Here is a 27,435-nt window from a genome sequence, read left to right as displayed (position 1 = left end):
ACTATTACTTTAATCTAAGCACTTACTTATCCTCTCCCACCTTGATTATTGTATCAGCCTCTTTGCTGACCTCCCTGCCTCCTGTCTTTCCCCACTCCAGGCCATACTTCACTCTGCTGCCCAGATCATTTTTCTACAAAAAATATTCAGTCCATGTTTCCCCACTCATCAAGAACCTCCAGTGGTTGCCCATCCACTTTTGCATCAAACAGAAACTCCTAACCATTGACTTTAAAGAACTCAATCACCTTCGCCCCTCCAATCTCACCTTGCTGCTCTTCTACTACAACCCAGCCCACACACTTCACTTCTCTAATGCCAACCTATTCACTGTACATCGAACTCGTCTATCTCACTGCTGATCTTTCTTGCCCATGTCCTGTCTCTGGCCTGGAATGCCCTCCCTCTTCCTATCTGACAATTACAATCCCCACCTTCAAAGTCTTACTGAAGGCACATCTCCAAGAGGCCTTCCTGACTGAGCCCTCATTTCTTCTTCTCTCACTCCCTCCTGTGTCACCCTGATTTGCTCCCTTTATCCCCTAGACTCAGCCCACAGCATTTACATACTGTTATAACATACTGTTATAACATACTGTTATACTGTACTCTCTCCAGCACTTAGTACAGTGCTCTGTACACAGTAAGCAGTCAATAAATACAATTGATTGGTCCTTATTTTCCAGGTGCTGAAGCAGCAGCAGAAAATGGTGGTGTTGGGGCAAGATGGCTCCAGAGCAGTTGTAAACCTGGACATTCCCTCCCCCTCCAGTCTAAACCTGATTGTTACTGAGCATTTCACTTTGGCAGGAAAAAACTGAAAGAGTTTGTTTTGGCAAGTGAGAACACTGAGAAGAGCAGCAGGAGCAGCCTGCAGACAGGCAGGGTAGGGGTGAAAAAGCAGGGGAAAGGGGAAACAGGGCCCTGGTAGGTTAAAATGCTGATATGCTGATCCAGTTAGAGGTTTTATCTCATCATTGGCTAGTTGTTTCAGTAAATGCCCTTCATGCATACTTTTTTCTATTTCTGCTGAGCAGATGGAAGTGAGAAAACAAACACTAAATTCCATGAGACAGAAGGGAAACAGTCCAAGAAAATAAGAGCCGGAGGAGCCTTTGAAAGAGGGGAGTACAAGTTTAGCCATTGGCCATTCAAATCCACCTTGATTTTTCATTACCAGGTATGTGAGGATTTGCTGTGTGGAGGTGATGAGAAAAGTCACCTCAACCATTAAAATCAGGAATTACACTCTTATTGGTCTGATTACCAGTGTTACAGAAATGATCAATAATAGGCTGAAGGATCAATCAATGGCTAAGTCCTGAGTCTCCTTCAAAACCAAACAGGTGGTGCTTCAGCCTGTGGTTCTACCTGCATTTTACCAATTGTCAAATTTTCATTCGCTCTGGGAATTTCCCATGATTTAAAAAGGGTTCAAGTGTGAATGAAGGAGATGAACAAAAACAAAGCATAAAAGAATTACTGACATCTGTAAGATTCACTTTCATTGGTGTGAAGAAAAACACCATTCTTCCCCTAAGATATACCAATATTAATTGGAAAAAGCACCTCTGCTTATCATTCTGCTTAGATGAATGTATCTGAATCCCAGCTTGAAGTTTCTCAACTGAAACACTATTTTCTTAAGGCATTTTTCATACTTGGGAGCTAATGTTTTTGTTATCGGTCTGTTGAGTAGTCAAAGTACACCAATGGCAAGCTGTTAAAGTAGAACTGTAAATAAGCTGTGTAAAGTCTGCAGGTAGTAAAATATTAACATGTCAGAGTCTGATCTTTTGAATTTGTGTTTGGTTAGGGAGCCGTTTCTAATCGGAGGCCCCTACTCTCTGCCCCCAATAATTTTTTTACTTTTCAAACTTCAGTTCTTGCAAGGAAGAGGCAGTTAGAAAGTGAATTCAAGGATAAACACTGTCTGATTATGTGGTAACAGGCAGTTAAAACCAGAAACTAAGGCCCACACTAGCAACAATGCAACTGTCAGGTCAAGTGCATAACGGGTGAGGCCCCTACAGGGCAGCTGCAGAAGAAAGCAGCATATTGATCTCCTAAGCAGCTGACAAACTTTATTTTACTGTGCATACATTAGGAATTCTGAAAGACAAGATTGTTTTGAGTTTTACCAAAATCCTACTAAATCCACTATGTATTATGTAGTCTTTGCTAAAACAGCAGAGAAAATGAAAGCACTTTAGTTCCACCTAGGAGGACACACTGCAATTAACTGTCGGAATAGTTTGAAAAACTAAGAAAGCTTCAGTTCTCAACTCATTCATAAAGGGAATAGGCTCTCTGCTTGAAAGTAAAAGATTATCCCCAGGGAAAGGATTCTGGCCCTTGGCTACTGAACTGAATCTATTTCCCTCTGATTTTGTATCAACTATTATTTTAACAACAACATAAACCAATAAACCATTAGGCCTCATATGCCCATCAACATTAAAAAAAGTAAAACATTACCTGGTGTAGTCCCCTTTAGCTTCCTAAAATACAAAAGAACAGAGCAACATTAAAACACAGTCTATCAAATGCTTCATGTGCTGAGTTTATATTTTCCTTTGAATAATATCATACCCTTCTATTTGTGATTTACCAAAGATATGCTTTCAAACAAGCAAGATTGATCCTGCATGCAGGATGAGACCCGCATTGAAAGAATGCTAACATTTGAAAAGGTTTTGTTCTTGTTAAATGAAGAGGAAAAAACATTTTGGTATGTCCAGATACTTTAGTCTCATTGCATTTTTTCAAAGGGCATGTGACAATATACTTCTTCATAAAAATACTGGGCTGGAGATTGTACATAAAACATTTGGGACCATAAAACACTCAATTTCTCTTTGCTCTCGAAACCACCTACAGTGGTTTCAACATTTTCTTTTGTGAAGTTACATTCTGCTTCTTTAAATTGGCAATTCGTTTTTCCACTTAAGAAATGCTACATCTCCAATTCAAATAACTTCACCGCATCTCTATTGCATGGTCTTCTTTTCCAGGATATATATATATATATATATTATTATTATATACTGTATACATTTATTTTCTTCTTAATAGCAGTAGTAGTAGTAGTGATGGTAAAGGAATATTTTGAGCACCCACTGGGTGCAATGCCCTACACTAGGATCATGGGAAGTACAAAACAAAGAAGGATTTATACATTGAATAATCCACGATTCTCTTTGAAATACATAATCTGTCACATGACAACATATGCAAAATAGACTTTAGCCAAACAGCAAAAACTGCAATTCACTTTCTACCTGGCAGAGAACCATTGGGATTAAGACACATCAACTGTGGGGATAGGCGAAAGTTTCTCAACTACAGGTATAAAAAAAGGAAAGGAAAGGAAAGATGCCACCCATTAAAAAAAAGTCTTACCTGTAAAATCAGTGCCGCTAATTTAAAAATCGTTTCACTTTCTACCTCAATCTGCCCCTGTTTGTATAAAAGGAAAACATTAAGTGCACAATCTCCAAGAGCACACTATGTGGTAGCATAGAACTGTTGAGTCTGAGAGGCTGTCACTCCTCAGTTCTTTCACAATCCACTGTAGACCATACCATCACAGTGGGAAGGGGTGGTGGTGGGTGACTGCAAAATGTTAGGATTAAAGTGAAACCTGACTATTCAGTTTACCATCTCTTTAAAATATATATATTTTCAGAGGATTGTTCAGGATGTAGGATTCTGAAAGGAGACGAAATACAGTTGTTTCTGAAAGTTCATGTACTGGATGGTGAATCACTCCTTTACCTCTATAATTTAATTTATTCAAGTCCTACAGGTTTTTCCAGATTCGCTTGCCAGAGATGTTTCTCTCCACTGTGTCAGGATTAGGTAGCAAAAAAGTCACCGTTTTCACAAACATTTATGCATTGATGAAAATTATTTAAATGAATATCTACTTTTAACAAAATTAAGTCTTTTGTCTATAAACAGGAACAGTGAAAATATCTTTATTATTATTAATCAGTAAATCAATTGTATTTATTTAGCACTTACTGTGTGCAGAGCACTGTACTAGGCGCTTAGGAGAGTACAGCATAACAGTATAACAGATTCCCTGCCCACAACGAGTTTACAGCCCGGAGGGGGATACTATCGTTATTACTATACTTGTTAGCTGCTTATTGTGTGTCAAGCATTGTTCAAAGCGCTGCGGTAGATTAATGTTAATCTGGTCAGACACAGTCCCTGTCCAACATGGGGCTCACAGTCTAAATCCTAAAATTTGATTCAATTTATTTAGATTAAAATTTTCTACTTTTAGACTTTTGGGTGTATTCTTGGCACCTAAAACAAAGTGGAGCGTGAAAAACACTGCACTCTTCATGCATTTGGCTCCCCCTTGTACATAGAGATGTATATGTACATTATTGAGCATTTTAGCATTTAAGAGGCTATTACTGTTTAGTTCTGAGAATTCCAATTTTTAAATGGGGTTCCTCTGTGATTTTCATTACGATACAAATATCAGTCTGTGACAACCCAATTCTGGTTAATAAGATGCCCTAGATAAAAAACAATATTAACTGACTGCCTAAAATATTTAAAGTATTTATACTACTACTCCTTAGATGCTTTATCAGCAGAAGAGCAAAGGTTGGTAAGAGAAACATACTCTGCACAAATATTTCGTATCTACCACCTGCTGAATATGAGAGCTGGAGATTATTCTAATAGGAAATAAGGTCACTATGAAAATTAAAAGATTTAGATAATTACACGTGGATTTTATTTTTGTAGTTAAAAATCAATCAATTGGCATTTGCAAGAGTGGGACATGGGGATGGAGGAGCATTTTCTCGGATAGTACGGAACTAGAGTTTTTTCAATATTATAGCCATGTTGTAAACATTTACCTGTAATGTATATTAGTGTCTCTCTAGATTGTAAATTCCACTAGGGCAGGGATCGTGTGTACCAACTAACTCTACTGCACTTGCTCAAGTGCTTAGTACAGTGCTTTGCACAGAGTAAGCCCTCAAACACTATTGGTTGATATAAAAAGAAGTTGGTCAGCACTAAGTAGTGATGATAAACATTTTCTATATCTCTCAAAAGTAAAGTAAATGAGTCCTGTTGTTGAATCCATGGGTAATGTTCGTCCTCTAGACTGTAAAGCTCATTATGGGCAGGGAAGAAATCTGCTAATTCTGTTAGCTTAGTACAGTCCTAGTAAGTGCTCAAAAAATATCACTGATTGATTGACACTGCTTCTAGAAACTTGAGAGGTAATTCTCCTGCCTGCATTCAGAAGCAGATTCTGATTCAACTTCACTGGTGAGAGCATCAAAATTCAAACCCTTGGGTGCTTCGCTGTGGAAGCACCAATTGTCATTCTCGTCTTACAGAACAGTCAATCAATCAGTAATATTTATTGAGCAAAGACCATGAAGAGCATTGTACCAAAATTTTTGAGAGGGCAAACTGGAGTTAAAGAGCCTTGCCCTCAACGAGTTCACAATCTAGCAGGGGGAAGCTAAAATAAATTAAGAGGAAGAATTAAATCAATAGGGCACAAATATATGTAAATAAGTGCAACTGTGGGTGGAGGCGCAACAGTATGTGCATTTTGATTTGATGAAAGAGGATCAAGAAATACAATCCAAGACAGGACTGAACTAAATTTTAACAGGTTAAAATTTTTAAATTGAAAAGAAAGAAGTTCACAGTGAGTGACACTCGAGAGAAAAATGAAGAAAAAAATCCTAGAATCCAAAGAAAAAGACTACAATTTTGGGAAGAGTATCAGAAAACATGTCCAAGATCGTTGCAAATGAAAAATGATATTAAAAATATTACTCATTAACCATTTCTTGTTACAGAAAGGCCTTAGAATACTCATTATTAAATATATAAATGACCTAAAATCTGAGTGCCATTTTATTTTGAAGCCTTGGGAAGCTCTTTTTAACCTTTCTGGGTCTTCACTGAACCATCTATAAATCAAGAATAATAAAAGCTATCCATTACACAGCATGTTGTGAAATTTAATTAACATTTGCAAATGACGGTGCCCAGATGGAGGGGGTGTACGTGTGGGTATGCTTGGAGAAGATAGCTCTCCTTTGTATGTCCTTTGTCATACAAGAAAATGGACTGCTGATGACCCTGACAAAACCTGAAACCAGCCATAAACACCCAGAAAAGCCCCTTATAACGCCAGGAGAAGGGCACAGTGAGCTCCAAGGAGCAGTATCAGGGAAGAAGCCGACGATTCAATCACCTCTGGAAGATCCTGCTTCAAGGATCTGATTCAGACCCTGGAGGAAGACCCAGGCCTTTCTAGCTCCCAGAAAGGGGAAAGAGGTTGTGAATGACTGGTGTAATGTCTTTAACAGCAGGCAACAAGGTGCAAATGCTTGGGGCTCATCAGGCCCCAGTTTACAGGTAAAAAGCCCAGCTCCACCTCCAGAACAAAGACACAAGGTGGGAATGACCTGGGTTGGTATGACAAAGGACAGAGTATGTGTAAAAGGAGGAAGCTTGTAAGCTCTTTCTCTTGCTCAACTCTGGGAGGCTCCATCTTGTTAACCACAAGACTTGTTAGGTGGCAAATGAAGCACACAGCACCTCATCTGTGTGAAAACTGCTCCCTGGAGAGTTCTTCAACTCTAGAATTTCCTGGATTAAGCAAAGTCATCTCAAACATGAAGCCCCCATCAATTTTTTTAATGGCATTTATTAAGCGCTTACTACATGCAAAGCAGTGGGTTTACACAGCTATGAGCTTTTATGTGATTCACTGCCATTAGTAACATAGCACAGGCCCAGAGATATAGCTGATGTTATTAAGAAATGTCCAGTAGCAGAAAGTCAATGGAAATGACTAATGTCATCGATGGACACATAGAATTATAAAAAAAGAGAGCCAACTGAATGTAATAAAGGCATTGTGAAATAGCTGTTGTAATTCAGGTTAGCACATTCTAAACTGTACAATTGGAAAAGCAGCCATAGGAATCCTCCTCTCACGATATAAAAGGTTGCTGTAACTAAATCTTTAGGAATTCCAACCCAACTTTGTTGCACAATGGAATTTAATGTTGGGCTGACATTTTTTATATGATGGATGTGACATTTTGTGGGGTGAGTCCAAACATGTGAATCATGGAGACTCATTACAGGTGGTAAAATTGCTTTGTTTTTCCCACAGAATGATGGAGTTGGTGCTTATGGATGTTTTACCAGTCCCCTAGGCTGTAAGCTCCTTGTGGATAGGGAATGTGTCTGCTAATTCTATACAGAATTAGCACTTGGAATTCTCCCCCAAGTGCTTAGCACAGTGCTCTGCACACAGTAAGTGCTCAATAAATACCATTGTTTGATTGAAGGTGGTAAAATTGCTTTGTTTTTCCCCACAGGATAATGGAGTTGGTGTTTAAGGACGCTTTATTCATTCATTCATATTTATTGAGAGTTTACTGTGTGCAGAGCACTGTACTGAGTGCTTGGGAAAGTACAATACAGAAATAAAGAGTGACAATCCCTGCCCATAGTGAGTTTACAGTCTGGCGGAGGGGAGACAGACATCAATACAAATAAACAAACCAATATAAATAAATAAAATTACAACTATATACATACTGTGGGGCTGGGAGAGGGGGGAAGAGCAAGGGGAGCAAGTCAGGGTAAGGCAGAAGGGAGTGGGAGATGAGAAAAAGTGGGGTTTAGTATGGGAAGGCCTCTTGGAGGAGATCAATATAAAAGCCTTCAGTAAGGCTTTGAAGGTGCAGGAAGAGTAACTGGTGGATTTGAGGAGGGAGGGAGTTCCAGGCCAGAGGTGGGTCATGGGCCCAGGGTCAGCGGTGAGACAGGTGAGACCAAGGCACAGTGAGAAGGTTATCATCAGAGGAGAGAAGTGTGCGTTTATCCATTCTCTAGACTCTAAGATCCGTGTGGAGAGGGAACATATCTACCAATGCTGTTTACTATACTCTCCCAAGCGCTTAACATAGTGCTCTGCACACAGTAAGTGCTCAATAAAAAAAAGATGGACTAAATGACTTGACCAGAGTAGAGGACAAGGGAGAAACCATAGCATATGCAATATGTTCAGTTTTTCCCCTCCCACTCCTCCCCCACAACCCCCACCAGACTGTAAGCTTGTTGTGGGCAGGGACTATTCATTCATTCATTTATTCAATTGTATTTAATGATTATAATGATGGTATTTGTTAAGTGCTTACTATGTGCAAAGCACTGTTCTAAACACTGAGGAGGTTACAAGGTGATCAGGTTGTCCCACGGGGGGCTCACAGTTTTAAACCCCATTTTACAGGTGAGGTAACTGAGGCACAGAGAAGTTAAGTGACTTGCCCAAAGTCACACAGCTGACAGTTGGCAGAGCCGGGATTTGAACCCATTACCTCTGACTCCAAAGCCCGTGCTGTTTCCACTGAGCCACGCTGCTTCTCTATATTTACTGATCACTTACTGCATGCAGAGCACTGTACTAAGAGCTTGAGAAGTACAATTTGGTAATAGGTAGACTGTGCCTGTTTACTGTTGTAATGTGCTCTCCCAAGCAGTTAGTACAATTCTCTGCACACAAGTGCTCAATAAATACTATTGATTAATGAATGAATGAATGTATAATGTAAAAGAGATAATGCTGTTTGAATGGAACTTTCCCATCTAGAACACTGAGTGACACTTTGTATTATTTAAATTACTAACAGAGCTACCATAAATAATATGGTGTCATCTGTGTAAAAATGGGATCAGTCCTAAACCATTCTTTATTTTTCTTTCCTGCACAAATTTCACTAGTGTTCTCAAAACGATGTCTCACCTAGATTACGTAGATAATAATAATAATAATAATAATAATAATGGTATTTGTTAAGTGTTTACTATAATAATAATGACGATGGAATTTAAGCGCTTACTATGTGCCAAGCACTGTTCTAAACACTGGGGTAGATACAAGGTATGGGGCTCACATCTTAATCCCCATTTTACAGATGAAGGAATTGAGGCACAGAGAAGTTAAGTGACTTCCCCAAATTCACACAATTGATAATTGTCAGAGCTGGGATTAGAACCCACGACCTCTGACTCCCAAACCCATGCTCTTTCCACTAAGCCACGCCGCTTCTCTAAATAATGGTGGTATTTGTTAAGTGCTTACTATGTGCCAAGCACTGTTCTAAGCACCGGAGTAGATACAAGAAAATCAGGTTGTCATATGTGGGGCTCACAGTCTTAATCCCCATTTTACAGATGGGAGAACTGAGGCACAGAGAAGTTAAGTGCCAATCACTGTTCTAAATGCTCGGGTAGATACAAGGTAATCAGGTTGGACACAGCCGCTGTTCCACATGAGGCTCACACTCTTAATCCCCATTTTACAGATGAGGTGACTGAGACACAGAAAAGTTAAGTGACTTGCCCAAGTGGCAGACAAGTGGCAGAGCCAGGATTAGAACCTACGACCTCTGACTCCCAAAACTGTGCTCTTGCCACTCGGCCATGCTGCTTCCCATAACCAATCACTCAATGCTCCCCCTTCTAGACTATGAGCCTGTTGTTGGGTAGGGACTGTCTCTATATGTTGCTGACTTGTACTTCCCAAGCGCTTAGTACAGTGCTCTGCACACAGTAAGTGCTCAATAAATATGACAATGAATGAATAAATGCTTACTGTTACATTTTCACTTTTTAATATTAATTTTCTTTTTAGATTTTGACCCCAGACTCCTAAAACCTACTTCTTTTAGGCCTTGCAGTCTTGCATGGCTGCCTTATGGAGAGCTGGCTCCACAATCATGTAAGTGCATCTCATTATAAAAGTTACACAATTGCATTTTCAAGGCAAATGAGAGAATGTCTGAAAATTAGGGGTGTGATCATCTAAGTCCAAATTGTTATGAAATGCAAAAAGAAGACTGGGAGATTTAAACAGGTTAGGCTAAGCTAATATGCTTCAATTCTAGGACACTCACACCTGGCAAGTAAATAATATACACTGGAGTCACAATTGGACAACAAATGAATAGCCATTAAACACTTAGAGACCAGCTAAGTGACTGCATTTACCCTTGCATGTTAAAACATTGCATATTCAGAAGACAGTGATTATTGTTCTCTAATGCTTAACAATTATGAGGCCGATTGTGCAACAGAAAAAACTTTCTAAAGGGAAAATATGGTAGAAAAAATGATAGGTTCTCATGATAATCAATTAATCGTATTTACTGAGTATTTATAGGTGCAGAGCACTGTACTAAGCACTTGGTAGAGTACAATATAAAAGATTTAGCAGACACATTTCTTGCCCATAACAAGTTTACAGTCTAGAGAGAGAATAATAAAGGGTGATAATATTTAGTAAAGGATGAAGTAGAAGAAACACAAGCAAGCCCCAAGTACAAACATAAATTACTAAAAATCATTACTAAAAATTAAAATTAGCATTACTAAAAATCACATAACTATTTGAAAACCTTGCTTAATCCAAATATTGTTATAATGACCTTATCTTTTCCACACTATTTCATATCACTGTAAATTGGTTTCACATTTGAATATTTGACAGGCACTATGACGGATATATTTTAGTGCATCTATTATGTTGAAGCAGTTTTGTCTGGCTTGAAATGACCATGAAACAGAACTTCAAATCCTTCTCTTTGGATTTGGGCAAAGAAGCATTATCCTGTACTTTGGTTTGGGAGGCAGTGTAGCTTAATAGAAAGAGCACAGGACTGTGAGTCAGGAAACCTTGTTCTAGTCCTAGCTCTGCTACTGACCTGCTGTCTAGCCTTGGACAGGTCACATCACAACACAGGTCACAACTGTGCATCAGTGTTCTCATCTATAAAATAGAGGCACCTACTCTATCTTTAAGACTGTGAGCCCCACAAGAGAAATGGACTGTGTCTGATCTGGTTACCCCATATCTATCCCAGGGTTAAGCACAGTTTAGCTTGGCACTGAGAAAGCAATCGATAAATACCATAAATAAATAATAAACTGCATGTGAGTACCGAATGGACAAAGAGCATGGATTCATCGTGAGTGGATACCCTGTCCAATACTCCACTACTTGTCTGTTGTGTGACCTTGGGCAAACCACTTCACTTCTCTGTGCTTCAGTTACCTCATTTGTAAAATGGGGATTGAGACTGTGAGCCCCAGGTGGGACAAGGACTGTGTCCAACCTAACTTGCTTGTAACCACCCCAGTGTTTAGTGCAGTGCCTGACACATAGTAAGTGCTTAACAAATACTAGGATAGAAAGGTTGGTCTCATTCATGATGACAGTGAAATGGGGCCCCTCATCCCAATTGCTGAGCTACATGACTACAGCCCCACTTTAAACACATGCCTAAGAGCTCTCCAACCCAGGAATACATGTGCAGTTGCAACACAGGCGCAAATGGAAGCTATACATCTGTCATAAGTCAGGGGTAAAAGGTAAAAGATATTGCTGACATGGGTAAACGTCTCGCCTCTCCTGTGCTTCTTCATGTCTATCCAGCACAAACCCTACATATACTAAGAAATGTAATTTCCAAACCGGTTGAGAAAGTGGCTTATAGTCAGATTCCATTGATTTCTAAGTCACAGAGAATTATGATTTGGTATGCATTTTCATGGATGGAGTATGGAAGGGTGCAAGAGATTCTCTCTCAAAGACATACGATTGGAGTCACGACAGTGACAGTTTATCCTCAAACCAAAAGACAACTATTAACACTGGGGAAGCAGCGTGGCTCAGTGGAAAGAGCACGGGCCTTGGAGTCAGAGGTCATGGGTTCAAATTCCAGCTCCGCCACTTGTCACTTGTGTGACTTTGGGCAAATCACTTAACCTCTCTGTGCCTCAGTTACCTCATCTGTAAAATAGGTATTAAGACTGTGAGCCCCCCATGGGACAACCTGATCACCTTGTAACCTCCCCAGCACTTAGAACAGTGCTTTGCACATAGTAAGCGCTTAATAAATGCCATTATAAAAAATATCCATAATAATCTTCAATATGAAGTTTGTTTTAATACAGATTATTAATACTGAAGCTTTCTTTGTCAGATTACCCATTTCTGGGACTCTGTCCCATGTCCTCCCTCTGGCCTGGAACTCCCTCCCCCTCCACCCATGCCAGACCACCACTCTCTTCACCTTCAAAGCCTTATTAAACTCACATCCCTGGCTCCCTTTCCCTCTGTGTCATTTACACACTTAGACAACACTTGTTATTCATGCCCCCCATCCCTTATGTACATATCTACATGCTATTTATATTAATGTCTGTCTCCTCTAAATTGAAAGTTCGTTGTGGCCAGGTAATGTGACTACCAACTCTGTTGGACTGTACTCTCCCAAGCAATTAAGTACCTGTGCTCTGCACACAGTAAGTGTTCAAGAAATACCATGATTGATTGATTGACTCTAGCTACAGTAATGAAATTTATTAAGCACTTACTGTGTGCACAGCACTGTACTCAGCACAGACAGAGAATAAACAGGTGAGAACTGGACTCAGTCCCTGACCCTTAAGGGGAATCAAACTAAGATTCAATAATCAATGGTACCACTGTCATCTTTTTGACGTGAAACTCGTTTGATGTGAAACACCTCGTATTCGAGGAGAATGTTTTAGATACGGCTAACCTTTTTTCCCCCTCTCAGGGTCGCACCTGGAGAGTTTTCAGTACTCTACCAGTCTCGACTATAGGAGGGAGAGTCAAGCAGAGGGAGAGTCAAGCAGAGGGAGAGTCAAGCAGAGGCACATTCACTCCATTCCTATCTTGGGCGGTGGCTAGTGAGTGGAAGGCAATCTGCTACAAGTCAAAACTCCCCTATGCTGTGCAGCAGCAGCATGGGAGAGAGTCGAAGGCGGAAACTCAAGTTTACTGTGCAGAAGGAGGCAATGGTAAACCACTTCTGTATTTTTACCAAGAAAACTCTGTGGATAAACTACCCGAATGTTTGCAGGTGGAAGCGGAGCATTCTGGGAGAGATGTGTCCATGGCATTGCTATGGGTTGGAGACGACTCGACAGCATAAGACCAGACAACCCTTTTTGATTATTTATGAAGTTGGAGCTCCTTTACAGTGTGATCTTGAACAAATCACAATCTTTCTGGGCCTTGATTTCTCTACCTATAAAAGAATGATGAAGAAACCTGTCCCCGTATAGCCCACAGATGATGGTGAGGACAAATCAGAGAATATATGTGAAAGTGCTTGGAGATCCAAGGGACAAAATACAAGAAGTTGTTGTTATAATCTGGGCAGGTAGAATTCATAGTTTTATAACTTAATTACTTAATTCTTTCAACAGTGTCAAATATACTTTGCTATGGCAATAACTGTACCACCATAGGAAACAAATCCAAATGTAGCAATGAAAAGTAGGGAAGATTTACTGGCAATCAGGCTAATGCCTTGTAAAAATCAGGAAGAGGGCCTAAATGAAATAGCTTTCATTTCTTTGGTTTTCCTAACATCCTGTTTGGTAAGGGAAAGTCTGAATATATTTCCTCCAGGAAGGCTCTTGTATCTTTTTTTGTTTGGTGTGCAGAAGAGAGAATAACTAACTCCTATCTACCCCAGTGCTTAGTACAGTGCTTGACACATAGTAAGCACTTAGCAAATACCATAAAAACAAACAAAAAAGATAAATAGGGGATCTGACATTGCAAAATGTGGTTGGAGCCAGAGAAAATTTCACATGTTCAACAGCGTTTTTGCTACTCAGTGGTTTTGGATCCTCTTTTACAAGGTTATTACAAGACCATGCAAAATTGTATATTAGTTAGTAAATGCTCCTTAATATTAAAAAAACTATGCCCCAACAGTGAAATTTATCCATGGATATGGGTATGGGCAGATGAGGGATCCATGGGCTCTGCCTCATGTGCACACATTTTTTTATCTCACATTTTTCTGTGGGACAACTGCCAGAGAAAATCCAGTCTGGTGTACTACAATCAAGAAAGAAGTGGCTCTTTGTGAGCAGATGCTTAAATTCAATCAATCAACTGTATTTACTGAGCACCTTAAGTTGTGAAAAATCTTGAAAAGCATTGTTTTTGAGAGTTCTATCCTGGAATTTTCTCCTCTCTGTCATGTTCATGTAAATTATCAATTTCAATCTTTAGATTGAGCTTTAGTATATATACATTCTAAAAAAAAAAGAAGGGCTGTGTTGGGGTCATTTTCACATGATTTGTGGATTGGTTCTGATCTGACGGGACAAAGTTTATAATTTTGCTGCCAGTGAAAGGTTACACTTCATTGTACCATTTTAAATAACCTTTTTCTCCACATGTGCATTCCAAAGTAGAATGTGGAAACCTCAGGGTAGTGTATATTTTAATAGGCACTGTTTAACACAAATTACCTCCAATGCTACCAGAATATAAATGAAACCCATATGAGACATGAAAATATGAAATATTTATTATAAATCTTTCAGGAGCTCTTTAAAATATAAGCACGTTTCCTCTTTATGAACTGGCAATTAGCCCAGCACCAGGCTAATACTAGTATTAGTCTCAATGATTTCTTTAGAAAATACCAGTTCTCTGACTGCCAACTACTGCAAGAATTTTATTTTGTTTGGTGATATTTTAAAGGAGCCTTTTCTTGTTGAAGTGGATTGGAGAGTAAAAATAAATAAATAAATAAATACACCCCACTACAGCTCCTTAAATTCCAAGGAACAAAAGGGAAAGAGAAAACTGAGCCAAGTTAGTCCAGGTCTTACAGAGATTACAGGCTGAATATTAGTGGCTGGCAAATACTCAAGTCTTTGGATGTTGAATTGTACAGATAAATTTCAGTACATGAGCCATTAATAGACTCAAACTTTAGTACATCATAATACTCAGAGTAATTTTCTGTTAGTAGGTTTATTACGGCTGAAGCAAGGTTTGGTCTGACTTGAAATGACCATGAAATGGAACTCTCAGTCCTTTTCTTTATGAGCTGGGAAAAGAAGCACTTTCCCGTAGCTTGAGGTCAGGGATTTTGTCTGCTAAATCTATTATACTCTCCTAATAGTTTAGTACAGTGCTCGGTATGCTGTAGGCACTCAGTAAATACAATTGATTGAGAGAGGAAGAAATGAAAGGCATGGGTAAGCTAACAACTAAAGAGGAATCTCCTGAGTAATGAAGAGTTGACTATTAAATGGTACAGAGAATCGGTTCACTGACTTAAAATATGAGTTAGCAATCATCCATTCTTTTTTTAAAAGACAAAGATCTAGGATCTTGTGCCACCATGTTTACTAAGCAGCAGCGAGAAACAGCATGGCTCAGTGGAAAGAGTACAGGCTTGGGATTCAGAGGTCACGGGTTCTAATCCCAGCTCTGCCACTTGTCTGCTGTGTGACTTTGGGCAAGTCACTTAAGTTCTTTGTGCTTCAGTTACCTCATCTGTAAAATGGGGATGAAGACTGTGAGCCCCACGTGGGACAACCTGATCACCTTGTATCCCCTCCAGAATTTAGAACAGTGCTTTGCACATAGTAAGCGCTTAACAAATACTATCATTATTATTATTATAAGCATTTAGTACAGTGCTCTGCACACAGTAAGCACTTAATATGGTTGAATGAAGTGTTGAGGAAGATAGACTGTTCTACATAATTCTAATCCCCAAACTGCGTATTCATTCATTCATTCAATGGCATTTATTGAGCACTTACTGTGTGCAGAGCACTGTACTAAGTGCTTGGGAAGTACAAGTTGGCAACATATAGAGACGGTCCCTACCGAACAACGGGCTCACAGTCTAGAAAGGGGAGACAGACAACAAAACAAAACATGTGAACAGGTGTCAAGTCATCAGAATAAATAGAATTAAAGCTAGATGCACATCATTAACAAAATAAAATAAATAGAATAGTAAATATGTACAAGTAAAATGAATAGAGTAATAAATCTGTACAAACATATATACAGGTGCTGTGGGGAGGGGAAGGAGGTAGGGCGGGGGGGTGGGGAGGGGAAGAGGAAAAAGGGGGCTCAGTCTGGGAAGACCTCCTGGAGGAGGTGAGCTCTCAGTAGGGCTCTGAAGGGAGGAAGAGAGCTAGCTTGGCAGATGTGCGGAGGGAGGGCATTCCAGGCCAGGGGGAGGATGTGGGCTGGGACAGGCAAGAATGAGGCACAGTGAGGAGGTTAGTGGCAGAGGAGCGGAAGGTGCGGGCTGGGCTGCCCAAGGAGAGAAGGGAGGTGAGGTAGGAGCGGGGGAGGTGATGGAGAGCCTTGAAGCCGAGAGTGAGGAGTTTCTGCCTGATGCGCAGATTGACTGGTAGCCACTGGAGATTTTTGAGGAGGGGAGTAACATGTCCAGAGCACTTCTGCACAAAGATGATCTGGGCAGCAGAGTGAAGTATAGACTGAAGTGGGGAGAGACAGGAGGATGGGAGATCAGAGAGGAGGCTGATGCAGTAATCCAGTCGGGACAGGATGAGAGATTGAACCAGCAGGGTAGTGGTTTGGATGGAGAGGAAAGGGCTGATCTTGGTGACGTTGCGGAGGTGAGACCAGCAGTTTTTGGTGACAGATTGGATGTGAGGGGTGAACGAGAGAGCGGAGTTGAGGATGACACAAATTTGTGGGCTTGTGAGACGGGAAGGATGGTAGTGCTGTCTACAGTGATGGGAAAGTCAGGGAGAGGGCAAGGTTTGGGAGGGAAGATAACGAGTTCAGTCTCGGACATATTGAGTTTTAGATGGCAGACAGACATCCAGATGGAGATATCCTGAAGGCAGGAGCAGACATAAGCCTGAAGGGAGGGAGAGAGAGCAGGGGCAGAGATGTAGATTTGGGTGTCATCAGCATAGAGATGATAGTTGAAGCCGTGGGAGCGAATGAGTTCACCAAGGGAGTGAGTGTAGATAGAGAACAGAAGGGGACCAAAAACTGACCCTTGAGGAACCCCTACAGTAAGGGGATGGGAGGGGGAGGGGGAGGAGGAGCCCGCAAAGCAGACTGAGAATGAATGGCCGGAGAGATAACAGGAGAACCAGGAGAGGACAGAGTCTGTGAAGCCAAGGTTGGATAGCGTGTTCAATCAATCAATCAATCAATCGTATTTATTGAGTGCTTACTGTGTGTAGAGCACTGTACTAAGCGCTTGGGAAGTACAAGTTGGCAACATATAGAGACAGTCCCTACCCAACAGTGGGCTCACAGTCTAGAAGGGGGAGACAGAGAACAAAACCAAACATATTAACAAAATAAAATAAATAGAATAGATATGTACAAACACATACATATATATACAGGTGCTGTGGGGAAGGGAAGGAGGTAAGACGGGGGGATGTGGGGGGGGCGAGGGGGAGAGGAAGGAGGGGGCTCAGTCTGGGAAGGCCTCTTGGAGGAGGTGAGCTCTCAGTAGGGCCTTGAAGGGAGGAAGAGAGCTAGCTTGGCCGATGTGCGGAGGGAGGACATTCCAGGCCGGGGGAAGACGTGGGCCGGGGGCCGACGGCGGGACAGGCGAGAACGAGGCACGGTGAGGAGATTAGCAGCAGAGGAGCGGAGGGTGTGGGCTCGGCTGTAGAAGGAGAGAAGGGAGGTGAGGTAGGAGGAGGTGAGGTAGGAGGGGGTGAGGTGATGGAGAGCCTTGAAGCCGAGGGTGAGGAGTTTCTACCTGATGCGCAGATTAATTGGTAGCCACTGGAGATTTTTGAGGAGGGGAGTAACATGCCCAGAGCGTTTCTGGACAAAGACAATCCGGGCAGCAGCATGAAGTATGTATGGATTGAAGTGGGGAGAGACTCGAGGATGGGAGATCAGAGAGAAGGCTGATGCAGTAGTCCAGACGGGATAGGATGAGTGCTTGAACGAGCAGGGTAGCGGTTTGGATGGAGAGGAAAGTCCGGATCTTGGCAATGTTGCGGAGCTGTGGAGAAGGGGGTGGTCCACAGTGTCGAAGGCAGCTGACAGGTTGAGGAGGATTAGGATAGAGTAGGAGCTGTTGGATTTGGCAAGCAGGAGGTTATTGGTGACCTTTGAGAGGGCATATAGCATGGCCCAATGCCCAGATGCACAAAGTTTGGGGATGGACAAGTCCCGGTGTGATATAGCTCCATGCAATAACAGTGATTACCTTGGAAAAACTCTGTGGTATAACAGGGTGTTATGGTAGGATTTCACTGTATAATGTTCCATAAGGTCAGTGTAGGAAAAAGAAGTAATAGTAATGGGCTTTACAGAGGGGAACATGTGTTATATAGTCTTCAGTTATGACAGAACAAGAGGAATACCTTTTCTTGCAACCACTTTTTAAAGGAAGACTAAGCTAAGCAGGGGGAAAGTGCCATTTTTCTTAGTTATCCAGTAGAGCTTTCATGTAGTGGCAGAAATCTCTGAGGGCAATCAATGGCAGATATTTATCTGGGGCTTATCTTGCATACAATAATGCTGATATTCATATAACTTAAACAGTATTTTTTTCTACAGATCTTTGCCAGTAAAATATCTGTGCAAAGGAGGAAGAACAAATATGTCATTATATATATATAAATAATAATAAAACGTAAAATGTCATTTAAGTGCTTACTATGTGCCTGGCACTGTACTAAGCACCAGGGTAGATACAAGATAATCAGGTTGGACATTAGTCCTTGTCACACATGGGGTTCACAGTTTTAATCAACATTTTACAGATGAGGTAACTGAGGCACAGAGAAGTTAGGTGACTTGCCCAAGGTCACTTTGGCTTCCAGGTCTGTGCTCTTTCCACTAGACCATGCTGCTTCTGCTTATAGGTACAGGTTGGGGGTTTATGTAATTCAGCAACATTTGTATCATGTGATAGTTGCTTAAAAAAGGTTAGATGCATACTGAAGTATCGATGCATCAATGAAACCAAACAAGTCCAAACTTCCTAATTTAAATAACTACATTCAGTTCTACAGTAACTTGAGTTTTCAATATGCATTTTGACTGGAACACAATTAGGGGATTATCAATCAAATCAAACAATGGCATTTATTGAGCACTTATTATGTGCTGAACACTTAGGGAACATTAATCTGATAACGTGATCCTATCTGGGTCTGGTGTGCTACATTATTTAAGAAACTGCTTGTGTGCATGTGCACATGCAAGTGGCTTTGGAATGGGTAAGTACTTACAGTGTGCGGCCTAGTGGAAAGAGCACAGGCCTGGGAGTCAGAGGCCCTGGGTTTGAATCCTAGCTCTGCCACTTACCCGCTGTGTGACCCTGTGCAAGTCACTTCACTTCTCTGTGCCTGAGTTCCCTCATCTGCAAAATGGGAATACCTGTGGTCCATCCTACTTAAGACTGTGAACCCGACATGGGGCCTCATTATCTTGTTTAATAATTGTGGCATTCATTAAATGCTTACTATGTGCCAGGCACTATACTAAAAGCTGGTGTGAATACAAGCAAATCTGGTTGGACACAGTTCCTGTCCCATGTGAGGTGCACAGTTTCAATCCCCATTTTACAGGTGAAGTAATTGAGGGATAGAGAAGTGAAGTGACTTTCCCAAAGTCACACAGCAAACAAGTGGCAGAGCCGGGATTTAAGCCCATGACCTTCTGACTACCAGGACCATGCTCTATCCACTACGCCATCTACCACAGGGCTTAGTCCCGTGCTTCGAATATAGTAAGCACTTACCAAATACCACAATTATTATTATTATTATTATTACTAGTGTGAATGTTCCCTAATGTGAAGTGTCACATGAATTTAACTCTCATATTATAGAAGTGGACTTACTAACTACATTCTCCAAGAGTCATCCTTCTCTGTTAGTCATGTTTGGAACTCATTATTCCATTAAATTGACAGTCCATCACTTGCTCTAAACCTCCCAGCCATATAGTACAGTATAAAGAAGAGAGGATCAAATTTAATGTTAGGAAGGTGCTTAAAGAGAGTGAAACATGTTCGAATTCTGGTGAACCCTTATTTTAGAATCATTAGATAGCATCAAAAGACTAGGGAAAAATCCATTTTTGCTTTGACTTAATTCAGTTAAAGGATTTGAAAGAATATCTGTTTCTTCTCAAGGCTTCTGTATTTTCCCTTTTGAATGAGTTGGGCAAACAAATTTATTAAATGCATTTGCAGTTTTAGTTTAATGTAGTTTTACACCTACAAATGAAGAAAGTATTGCTACTCCAGCTGCTCTCACCTAATTATAACTAAACCCTCACAAAAATAATACAATATTTATAACATGTTTGTGTACTGTCAGCAGTTTATTTTCAATATAGTGTGAAGAATAGTATTAAGGCCAGTTGTGAACCACCCAGTGTTCTAAATGACATGTTGATAGGGTTGAGGTTGACATTATTTTTAATGTTATGAATATAGATCATTTGTATGCACCCACCCAGGGCTCAAAAATTTGTAAATAAAGTTGGTCACCATCCACGTTTCTTACCAGCCATTTTTGTGAGATATGATAATTATTTTGTCAGGCATCAACAAGCTCTCCAGGCAGCAGACAAGAGGCCTGGCTTCCTAAATACTAAATGTGTGCCCAAGAAAAAGGATGGGCCGGGGGCGGGGGGGGTGCAGTGTGTGCACACACATTTGCACACTCAAGTACTTAGAGGACATGCAAGTGCTGAAATAGCAGTAGTGGGGGAATATGTGGTGGGATGATTAGAAATTAATCATGAATGGCTTCCTGAAGATGTGAATTCAGAAAGGAATTCAGATGAGGAGGTATGTCAGATGCAAAGGGGAAGGAAGTTCCAGGCTGGGGGTTGGGGGGAGAGAGAGAAGGGGGTGAGGAAAAAGTCAGTGGTGGTGCTCAGTGAATAGGTTGGTCTGAAATAAATTAAGCATGTAAATTGGGGGATAGTGGGAGAAGAGGGTGGATTAGTAGAAAGGAGAGAGCTGAATGAGTGCCTTACAGATAGGAATGGGCAACTACTACAGACTTTTGAGGAGTAGAAAGATGGGTGAAGAATGACATTTTAGAAAAACGATCCAGGCAGCTGGGTGAAGTATGGACTGGAGAGGGGAGAGGCTGGAGGCAGTTAGGTAAGAGAGGAAGCTGATAAGAGATATCTCCATGGCTTTATTACAGCCTACTCTTCTTCTCAGGGAGACCCAACTGAAGAAGTTGGTCATACTCCTGGTTGTCAGGGGGCGTGCTTGCAGATTTACTATTGGAAGTGAGGCCGAAGTAGGGAGAAGCTAGGCAATTCATTCTCTCACGCCAAGAGAACTACCTACTCTGAAGAATCAGACACCAGAAGTATAACTAAGGTGAGGGCTTAGGAACCAATGATAACTGTGACGAAGTACCCTTGTCTTGCTTTGTCTTATGATATCGAGTCATTTCCGATTCCATGGACACATCTCTCCCTAGCCTGTGACTTTTACCTTTCAACATACGTTCCCTGTAGGAAGAAATTGGCCCCATACCAACCAACACCCTCTCCTGACCAGATAACGTTACTGCACATCAACAGGTTGCACTTCCATAATCTCTTGGATATATAATTCATTGACCAAATACTTTTTAGTCAACTGACAATTTTAACATTTGAATCCTCTGCCTACACAATAATTAATAATACCCACATCTGTTCTGAGCATGAGATTTAGTTATAACTAGTTCAAAAGTGTGATAAGTTAATACAGATGACCAGAAATCTACCCTACTATATTACCTTGTTAGCCTCAAAATTCTCCTTCAACTTCTTCCTTTAACTGTCATTCTTTTTTTTTGTAAAGACTTTCTTGAGAATATACTCAACAATGTTCCAATAGGTTAAAAGATGCTCACAATCTCACAGCAAAATAGTTTCTCAATCCTACCCATCTGGAAGAACGAGCTTCCAGACCACAGGCCTAGGAGTCGAAAGGACCTAGGTTCTAATCCTGGCTCCACCACTTGTCTGTTGTGTGACCTTGGACAAGTCACTTAACTTCTCTGTGCCTCAGCTACCTCATCTGTAGAATGGGGATTAATACTGTGAGCCCCATGTCGGACACAGAATGTGTCCAACCTAATTAGCTTGTATCTACCCCAGTGCTCAGTAATAATAACAATAATGATGGCATTTGTTAAGCACTTACCATGTGAAAAGCATTGTTCTAAGCGCTGGGAAGGATACAAGGTGATGAGGTGAGGTTGTCCCATGTGGGGCTCACAGTCTTAATCCCCATTTTCCAGATGAGGAAACTGAGGCATAGAGAAGTGAAGTGACTTGCCCAAAATCACACAGCTGACAAGTGGCAGAGCCAGGACTTGAATCCATGACCTTTGACTCCTAAGCTCGTGCTCTTTCTTTTGAGCCACACTGCTTCTCATACAGTGGCTCAGTACAGTGGCTAGTACACAGTATCCACTTAAATACCATAAAAAACAAAAACATAAAAACAAAAACCTGGGATCCTCCAGCATGAAGACAAAATTATGAGAAACTTACTGTGTGTGCTTGCTCAATAAGATACTGGGCTACCCAGTTCTCCTCCTCCACAGTCAACCAACTGTCTTACAAAAAAGTAATGTCCCAGGGAAAATTCACCTCCTGATTTCTTTATATTATTACTGATTAGAATTGCCAGCAGAGGAGAGGATTTCCGTAGAACATATATAGACAAGATTACAAGTAGTAGGCATAGTTTTCCCTTATAGATGCCAGCATTTTTTAACATCCAAGTGCAGTTAGTACTATCTGAATCTGTAGACTCTGAATTTGGTACATAGGTACTTAGGGATCAATTTATCCCTATGTTGTGAGTAGGCAAATTTCCATAAGGGGGACTGACAAGCAAGTCCTCGATATCAGAGAAATTTGTTTTCCCCCCTAAGTGAAATGAAATTTTGCACTAATTCCTGTAAAACGTAAGCTAAAACCAGATGCATACAAGTATCAAAGAGAGAGTTTCAATATAAATTAGGTATTCAGCAATGATTTTTGTCTTTTCAATGCAGTTTTCTGGGTGTTATCTGTCTTCAGAACTTCAATAGTTAAATAGTCCACACAGTGTACACAGTTTATTTTTAATGACAATTGTGCACATACTGCAATTCTTTGCCACTATAGTAAAAAAAACAACTATGAACTGTTCTGCTATTTATGTAAATGGTCAATTTGGGTGAAAACAAAAATAGAAATAAACATGATTTTTTTTATCTTATTGTGAAAATAAGTACATAAGCATGTAGACTTATATAGTGGTAGGGACAAATGGCAGTATATTTACCTTGTGTACGCATGATTTCGCATTAAGAAAAAACAGTTCCACGGTGGTCTTGTCCTTTAAAAATGATATGCTCTCAATGTAAAACCTGAAAAAGAACAAAGTAATTTGACTTATTTAAATTTACTTCCTTTCCCCACCTCCAATGCATTCTTTCCTTATTTACTTTTTCTCAGAAGTGGAGATAGTTCAAAGGAATCACAAAATTTGCTTTTCTTTTCCTGATTATTTCTCTAGACAAAGTCGGATGAGCTGTTTATCCAAAATGCAAATGCCTCAAAACCAAAAGTTATCTTGATGCGCACAGATATTTATGAACTTCATTCTCTTTAAACACTCCACATAGGTTAAAATCAATTGACCAATGGCCAATTAATTATTGGCCATTAATTATTATGGTCAATCATTAATGGGAATAGTTTCTAGGAGCATGAATTTAGTGTTTTTTGAATCTTCCTTGCAGAGTGCCCACTGATAACAGAGGTACAACAATTTTAAGGCTCAGCTGATATTTGTGAAAAATATTCATCAAAATGCCTGGAATCAGTGAAGCTTTCAATTAATTCAGTATTTACCGAGCACCCTCGGGTTTTGTTTTGTTTAGTTTAGTACAAACAAGTCAGAAGCCTTGCCCTCTGTGAACATTCAACCTAATTTTGCTTGTGAAAGGGAGATGGCAGGAGTCTCCATCCCGGAAGATCTTTAAGAAAAGAATAGACAGCAATCTGGCCTGGGTTGTTTAGTCATTTACATGCCTGAACCAGATGACCTCTTAGAAGTCATTTGGCTCTATTATCCTGCGATTCTACACCATGGGAGCCCTAAGGCATTCCTGTTGCAACTTGGTTTTCAAAACTGGGGTGGAGTCTGAAGGTCTCAACATTCCCTGCCTCCCATCATTAGAGTGGCTATTACTTCCCTCCCATCATTAATGTCACTGGGATTCACCCTTGGGTCAAGTTCCAATGCTGCTTACAGAGCTCAACTCTGGGCCCTTCTTATGCTAATTAGGGCCTCGTGGCCTCTCACTCTTTTGCCGGGCTTTTGATAGTCCTTTGGGTCAGGCTAATTTAGCGTGTACCTGTACTGGGTGATGTTAAGCCGTGGAGCTATGAAAGCCCTGATCAACCCTGGTACAGACAGCTGGCTCTGGATGAACACTACCTGGATCTAGGTCCCTAAATAAGCAGGACCAATTCGGTTACACGGGTTGAAAGCGTAATTCCACCCTTGCCATGAATGAGGGAGACCCTAAAGATGCCCATTTACATGGTCCCGGGATAATAAAGCTGAATTACTTAAAATTTTACTTTAAAAATTTATTTAGTCAAGCATTCCCTCTGTGAAGGTAAAGTGGCTATTCCCCAAAACGTTGTCTAAGCGTGGCTCTGACTCCACCACTTTGCCTGCTGTGTTGCAACCGCTCACTTTTCTGTTTTCCATCAGAAGTCCAGAGCTCACCATTGGGTCTTACCCTTCTTTCCATTCAGACTTTTGACCCTGGGTCAGTCCAAGTGTTTAACGTTTTGGAATGTAAACTCTTATCATGTACAATTTGGTGACAGTTCTTGTCAGAACTGAGAAGAACTCTTGTCTTGAGAGAAGCAGCATGGCTCAGTGGAAAGAGCCCGGGCTTGGGAGTCATAGGTCATGGGTTCTAATTTTGGCTCTGCCACTTGTCAGCTGTGTGACTTTGGGCAAGTCATCATCAATCGTATTTATTGAGCGCTTACTGTGTGCAGAGCACTGTACTAAGCGCTTGGGAAGTACAAATTGGCAACATATAGAGACAGTCCCTACCCAACAGTGGGCTCACAGTCTAAAAGGGGGAGACAGAGAACAAAACCAAACATACTAACAAAATAAAATGAATAGATATGTACAAGTAAAATAAATAAATAAATAAATAGAGTAATAAATATGTACAAACATATATACAGGTGCTGTGGGGAAGGGAAGGAGGTAAGACGGGGGGGATGGAGAGGGGGACGAGGGGGAGAGGAAGGAAGGGGCTCAGTCTGGGAAGGCCTCCTGGAGGAGGTGAGCTCTCAGTAGGGCCTTGAAGGGAGGAAGAGAGCTAGCTTGGAGGATGGGCAGAGGGAGGGCATTCCAGGCCCGGGGGATGACGTGGGCCGGGGGTCGATGGCGGGACAGGTGAGAACAAGGCACGGTGAGGAGATTAGCGGCAGAGGAGCGGAGGGTGCAGGGTGGGCTGTAGAAGGAGAGAAGGGAGGTGAGGTAGGAGGGGGTGAGGTGATGGAGAGCCTTGAAGCCGAGGGTGAGGAGTTTCTGCCTGATGCGCAGATTGATTGGTAGCCACTGGAGATTTTTGGGAGGGGAGTAACATGCCCAGAGCATTTCTGGACAAAGACAATCCAGGCAGCAGCATGAAGTATGGATTGAAGTGGGGAGAGACACGAGGATGGGAGATCAGAGAGAAGGCTGATACAGTAGTCCAGATGGGATAGGATGAGCGCTTGAACGAGCAGGGTAGCGGTTTGGATGGAGAGGAAAGGGCAGATCTTGGCAATGTTGCAGAGCTGAGACCAGCAGGTTTTGGTGACGGCTTGGATGTGAGGGGTGAACGAGAGAGTGGAGTCGAGGATGACACCAAGGTTGCGGGCTTGTGAGATGGGAAGGATGGTAGTGCCGTCCACAGTGATGGGAAAGTCAGGGAGAGGGTAGGGTTTGGGAGGGAAGACAAGGAGTTCAGTCTTGGACATGTTGAGTTTTAGGTGGCGGGCAGACATCCAGATGGAGATGTCCTGAAGGCAGGAGGAGATGCGAGCCTGGAAAGAGGGGGAAAGAGCAGGGGCAGAGATGTAGATCTGGGTGTCATCAGCGTAGAGATGATAGTTGAAGCCATGGGAGCGAATGAGGTCACCAAGGGAATGCGTGTAGATCGAGAAAAGAAGGGGACCAAGCACTGAACCTTGGGGAACCCCCACAGTAAGGGGATGGGAGGGGGAGGAGGAGCCTGTAAAAGAGACTGAGAATGAATGACTGGAGAGATAAGAGGAGAACAAGGAGAGGACGGAGTCTGTGAAGCCAAGGTCAGATAGCGTGTTGAGGAGAATGGGGTGGTCCACAGTGTCGAAGGCAGCTGAGAGGTCGAGGAGGATTAGGATAGAGTATGAGCCATTGGATTTGGCAAGCAGGAGGTCATTGGTGACCTTTGAGAGGGCAGTTTCCGTGGAATGTAGGGGATGGAAGCCAGACTGGAGGGGGTGGAGGAGAGAGTTGGTGTTGAGGAATTCGAGGCAGCGCGTGTAGACAACTCGTTCAAGGAGTTTGGAAAGGAATGGTAGGACGGATATGGGGCGATAACTAGAAGGTGAGGTGGAGTCAAGAGAGGGTTTTTTTAGGATGGGAGAGACATGGCATGTTTGAAGGCAGAGGGGAAGGAACCAGTGGAGAGTGAGCGGTTGAAGATGGAAGTTAAGGAGGGGAGAAGGGATGGAGCGAGAGATTTCATAAGAAGAGAGGGAATGGGGTCAGAAGCACAGGTGGCCGGAGTAGCACTTGAGAGGAGGGAGGAGAGCTCCTCTGAGGATACTGCTGGGAAGGATGGGAGAGTAGCAGAGAGTGTTGAGAGCCAGGGGGTTGGAGAAAGGGGGGGAGTGACTTTGGGGAGGTCAGACCTGATGGATTTAATTTTGTTAAATTCTTCTCCATGCCTCAGTTACCTCATCTGTAAAATGGGGATTAAGACTGTGAGCCCCACGTGGGACAACCTGATTACCTTGTTTTCCCCGCAGTGCTTAGAACAGTGCTTGGTACATAGTAAGTGCTTAACAAATGCTATTATTATTATTATTATTGTCTTGGGCAAGTCACTGAATTAGTACAGTGGTTTGCCCACAGTAAGCATTCAATAAATACGACTGAATGAACTGAATTTACTTTTCTCATTTATAAAATGAGGATAAAATGTTCATGTTCCTTCCTCCTTAGACTATGAGCCTCAGGTGGGACAGGGACTGAATCCGATCTAATTATCTTGTATCTACCCCAGCTTTTAGCATAGTACTTGACACCTAATATCATCATTTTCATCAATCAATGGTATTTATTGAGCATTTACTATGTGCAGAACACAACTAAACACTTGGAAAAGTTCACTACAATAGAGTTGGTAGATGCAATTAGTACAGTGCTCTGCACACAGTAAGTGCTCAATAAATACGATTGAATGAATGAATGAAAATCCCTACCCATTAGGAGCTTGCAGCCTAGTGGA

At 41.6% G+C, this 27,435-nt stretch overlaps 1 protein-coding gene across 1 annotated transcript in view; it reads right to left on the bottom strand.

Annotated features, from left to right (window-relative positions):
- Nucleotides 1-27,435, bottom strand: part of FRMD4B (FERM domain containing 4B) — a 171,209-nt gene that overhangs the window by 65,873 nt on the left and 77,901 nt on the right. The window contains exons 5-7 of the mRNA XM_038771649.1: nucleotides 23,199-23,283; nucleotides 3,403-3,459; nucleotides 2,479-2,501 (exon numbers count right to left, since the gene is read on the bottom strand). Coding sequence (XP_038627577.1) covers nucleotides 2,479-2,501; nucleotides 3,403-3,459; nucleotides 23,199-23,283 — 165 coding nt within the window. The remainder of the gene's footprint in view (nucleotides 1-2,478; nucleotides 2,502-3,402; nucleotides 3,460-23,198; nucleotides 23,284-27,435) is intronic.

Source organism: Tachyglossus aculeatus, chromosome X1 (genome assembly GCF_015852505.1).
Source record: "Tachyglossus aculeatus isolate mTacAcu1 chromosome X1, mTacAcu1.pri, whole genome shotgun sequence".
Classification (NCBI taxonomy): domain Eukaryota; kingdom Metazoa; phylum Chordata; class Mammalia; order Monotremata; family Tachyglossidae; genus Tachyglossus; species Tachyglossus aculeatus.
This window is presented reverse-complemented; position numbering and strand designations above follow the sequence as displayed.